A 5,153-nucleotide genomic window follows, 5' to 3' on the forward strand; every position below is an offset into this window, starting at 1 on the left:
GGTTCCATCCGGTTCCGATTCCACCCGATTCCGGTTCCATTTGGAACTTGTCGCGAACGGTTCCGGGCGGTTCCAAACGGTTCCTTGGCTGTTCATGAGGCGGTTATGGCGGTTCCAACTCGCGGGACGGGCGGGTCAAACTATCGGTTCCATTTTTATTTTTTCTTTAAATATTTATGTAATATAAAAATACTATAATATTGCGGACTTACCTTTGATGATTACTTGATTATTAGCGAAATTCATTGCTTGTCAAGTTGTCATCGTTATTAAAATATTTACTAAAAAGAATGAAAAAAATAAATTAATAAGAAACGAATCAACGATAATGTCGATAAAGATGATTATAAAAAAAGAGGGAGAAAATGGACTTGAACCTAGTACCCAAAGGAATACTAAGCTGCCTACGTATCCCGAAGGAATCAAAGCCCACGTAGTTCTTTGTCATACCTTTTATTTGTAGTTGTTGAATGTTGATTTATCGTTGTCCGATGGATCCTATTCGTCTTCGTTATCATCATTTGGTTGGTTAGATGCTTCCGCTGACTCTCCTCCTGACGATGATGCAGATGTATCCATCATCATCCATGAATCATCATCATCGCCTTGATCATCATCATTCCTTAGTCCTTGTGTTCGAATCTCCATTTGATCCCAATCTTTCTTGCAAACACATATTTGAATACTATTATGTGGAGCAAGATGAGATCTCTTTTCGTCTAAAACTCTTCTACCTGCACTAAAAGCAGACTCCGACGCAATCGTAGAAGCAGGAATTGCAAGGATATCCTTTGCAATTCTCGATAATATGGGAAATTTTATAGATTTTTCTTTCCACCACTCTAAAATATTATAGCTACCTTGGTCAATTTCAAAGTGATGTTTAAGATAATTATCTAATTCTAAATATGCATTGGAGGGTGAAGAAGAAGATGATCCTACAAAACTATCATCTTGGCTCATTATATTAGCTATTACAGAATTATAATAAGAGAGTCGTGCCGAGATGCTAGCACGCCTAGACGTATTGCGTTTTGGGTTATATACACTAGCATAGTAATCATAAAGTTCTGCTAAACGTTTTATACAAGTTCCAACATAATTATGTACATCACTAGGCGGGCGATCTAATGATTGGTAGTAAAATCCAATTACTTTAGTAAGGACTTTTGTCTTAAAACATGGGTCTAAAATGGTTGCACGGTTCTTAGGTCCGGTTCAAGCAGTTTTTTTCTGGCGGTTTCACGGTTTTGCGGTTCGGGCCGGTTCGGAACCTTTCGCGAACGGTTTTGGTTCCAAGCAGTTCGGGACCGGTTCGGTTCCGGGTAACCCACTCCGTGTTCACAAATTTGACAAATGCATACGAAAACATCCGGACTATCGGTTGCGTCTTTTGTAAAGTACGACCACACATGTAAACAACTCTACTACTAGGAAGTGGCGTTGCCAGAAAAGGTTGTCTTACTAGTTCATCTTCATCTAAATTTAAATATAAAGACATATTCAAATACCACAATATATAAATAAATAATAATTTAAAATTTAATCAATTTGAAGAATAAAATTATAAAACTAACCAATACTTTGGAAATTGACTCGTTTACCACGAGCTTGTCTTTGTTGTTGTTGTTGTAGTAGTTGTTCTTCATGTGATCTCGTTGATGACTGTCGAGATCTATGTATCCCAATAGGTGTCGTTGGTTCTTCTTCTAGTTCTTCTTGTTCTTGTTCTTCTTCTTGTTGTTCTTCTTCTTCTATTTGTATTTCTCTTTCCACTTCTTCTGCATAATTATGTAATTCTTCGTTGTACCCTTCTGGATAATTTGGTTCAACATTATAATTACTAACCGAAGGTGTTGTTGATACCGACGGAGTTGAAGTGACCTTTCATTTGGAGGTATAACCTTCCAGTGATTTTGCCACTTTAGTAACTTTTTTAGAGGCTTTTTTCAAAAAAGAAGACATGATAATATTGAAATAATAATGAAATTAAGAAATAAATAAATAATTAAAAGTCTAATTATGTAATTAAGAAATAATTAAAAGACTAATTATATAATTAAGAGAATAATTGCGTTTGCATAATTAAGTAATTAAGTAGAGAGAGTAGGAGAAGAGATGAATTGTAAATGAAAATGATTGAAGCGCAGAGTATTTATATAAAAGATCCCCAATGGCTAGTTTTTGACAGGTTCCTAAGAGCCGCTGCGCCGGGTGAACCACCCGGTTCCGGGTCCGGTTTCGGTTCCGGTTCCAAGGAACCGTTGAGCCGGGTGAACCTGTCCAGTCCGGTTCCCGGTTCCGGGGCGGTTCCTTGGAACCGGTGGGCCGGGTGAACTGGTCCAGTCCGGTTCCTTGGAACCTGTGTTCCGGGTGAACCGGCCCACGGTTCTTTGGTCCAGTTCAGGCGATTTCACGGTTCTGGCAACTTTTTTTCTGGTGGTTTTACGATTCCGCGGTTAGATCAAGGCCAAATAAAATCCAACGGTTGATATTAATCCCACTATTAATATTAGGAAGTTGGGAAGGTTGGTTTAAATGAGAGAAATAATTAAAAATGGGAGAAATAATTAATTAGGATGGTGGGTTTAATGGTAGATTAGGTGAGTTTTTAATAGGAATAATAAATATGGAGGGAATATTAATTTTAGTTGGGAATATATAAAGATTAATTAATGGTAGGTATAAAAGTTAAAGAGGTATAGAGTAGGATAAAAATAGGGGTAGGTAGAACTTCAAATGATTGTTTTATTACTAAAAACGGAAATGTAGCAAGTAATATGAAATTTCCCAAAATGGAAAATATAACAAGTATTATGGAACGGAGGAAGTATTAATATCCAGGAAAAACTGATACATTAAATAAGAAAATTATATGATTGATTTGTAATAATTTTGTAATTGATGCATTAAAATCCTACAATAATTTTGTAATGAAATAATAATTTGCAATAAATGAAAATTATCAATTTTGATTTTTTGCAGACATAGTGTTCAAAATTTTCCTTGATTGGATTACATATATTGTTATTTGTTAATTAATAATAATAAAAAAAAAAGCATTGAATTTATTGTTGCTTAATTTATGTTACAAATTTCGATAACTATACAAAAGTTATCTTAAATAAATATTTAAAGGAAAAATTACCTAGAATAATTTCGTACAATAATCCCACCTATTGATTAACCAAGAATAATTCCAACTTTAGGAGTATTTGCCTAGAGTAAACGTGGTTAATCTGATGACCTACTATAGTAGCCTTAGTAGGAAATTCACTAAAAAAAGTAAATTGAAAATTAATGTAAAATTAGAGAATAATTTTATATATTTACGTAAAAAATTCTAAATAACAAAAAACATCAAAAAAAAATTTAGACATTTTTTAAACATTTTTTTGAAATTTTATTTTTATTTATCTTTTTTTTTACTATAGCAAGGTATCCGGTTATTGGATTTACCCAAGGAAAATACCCTCCAAAATCGGGATTATTTATAATTAATCAATAGTTGGAATTATAATAGGAAAATCATGAAAAGTTGGATAATTCTAGGTAATTTTTTCATATTTAAATCAGCTTATAAAACTGTCAATTTTTTTTTTGCCTTAATCTTTATTCAAAATATTAAAGTTTTCTTAATATACTTGAATAATTTCTAACCTTATGTTAGTAGAATAAAATTAATGAACCTATGTATTTCTACTACATTTTGTTTACATTTTAAAAATCTCTATTAAGTCATCGTATTTTGGTTTTAAGATTTTTTTTACTTTACAATAACCAAAATTATGAAGTTCTTGATAATTTTGATGTATTTTTTTTACATTATCAATAAAATTAAAATGCAGAACAATCAATTTTTTGTAGAATCTAATTTCTTATGTTGATTATTACTATACACAATTATTGATTTTTTTTAAGATCCACATTGCCTATTGGTATTTTCTTAAGTGTCTTAGCTGCCGTAAGAAACTTAACTTTCTTAAGGTAAAATAATAAAACTTTTCTTTAATTAAAGTTGTATAATTTGATTTATAAGACATCTTTTTTGTTTTATAAATCTACATTATAAATAAAGCAAATGATAAAAGAATCTGTTTAAAAATTTAGACAAAGGCAAAAATTATACAACTTTTTTAAACGCATCTAATTTTTCTTAATTCTTTGAATGTATTATCATCTTAATTTTGAGATAATTTTTGAGATGATTTTCAAGATAATGTCGATTCAACTAGAGTTAATTGTTTGATTTTTTAATTTGGAAAATACAAAGACATATGTTTCTATTTAAAACAAATAATCAAAATAGTAAAAGGAAGATACATGTTGATCTTAAATGAAGGAGGAAAAGGAGAGTTGCAGAGGATAAATTTTGTTGTCTCATGAAAAATTGAAAATGAGAAGAGTATGTAGAGATTTGGTTTAGGGGTTTTTAGAGTTGAGAAAGGGAGGTTCAATGAATCCCTGAATTACCACTTTATGTCGGTAATGGGAGGGTATTTGAGAAAGTCCTTTTAGAAGGTTCTAGATTGCCTTAAAATTTTTTTTTTTGATAATAACATGTTGTAATAATGACATTCTACAAAATCAGTTAACTTTATTAAAACTGTCGTAATGTCATTAGATAATGTGTGAATATAATCCTGATATTATATGATTATGCAGATTTTTAGTTACTCAAATTAGTCTAATGTATTTAGGCAATTACTGTTTTCCAGGCTAAGTATTTTCTTAATTAGCTCATAGTGTTTGTATAAATATTAGAGCTGTAATTATGATGAAGTTAATACAAACACAGTATTCATTAACCCAAATTAAGCTTTCTTAAAATCTTCATGGTATCAGAGCTAAAGGTGTTTTACGGGACCGGCAACACCGTTGGTTATCATCATTTACCTTAAAACCTTACCTGTAACAATGGCAGAAACTGACCCAAAACAACTTATAACCATGGTACAGATGGAACATATGTTCAGACTATTTCAACAGATGCACAAACCAAGCACAACCCTTGAAACTATTTCCCCATATTTAAAATTGGCCGAAAAACTAAACTACCAGAATTACGCAACTTGGTGTAAAATGATGCAGATAGCTTTAAAATGCGGGGGTCGTCTTAGCCACATCATAGACGACCCTCCTAGCATTACGGA

The 5,153-nt window shown here is 31.8% G+C and overlaps 1 protein-coding gene across 1 annotated transcript in view; it reads left to right on the plus strand.

Annotated features, from left to right (window-relative positions):
* LOC130808062 (uncharacterized) overlaps positions 1-4,673 on the plus strand; it is a 52,927-nt gene extending 48,254 nt beyond the window's left edge. The window contains exon 2 of the mRNA XM_057673512.1: positions 4,666-4,673. Coding sequence (XP_057529495.1) covers positions 4,666-4,673 — 8 coding nt within the window. The remainder of the gene's footprint in view (positions 1-4,665) is intronic.
* The last annotated feature ends 480 nt before the right edge of the window (positions 4,674-5,153 follow it).

This window comes from Amaranthus tricolor, chromosome 1, assembly GCF_026212465.1.
Source record: "Amaranthus tricolor cultivar Red isolate AtriRed21 chromosome 1, ASM2621246v1, whole genome shotgun sequence".
Taxonomy (NCBI): Eukaryota; Viridiplantae; Streptophyta; class Magnoliopsida; order Caryophyllales; family Amaranthaceae; genus Amaranthus; species Amaranthus tricolor.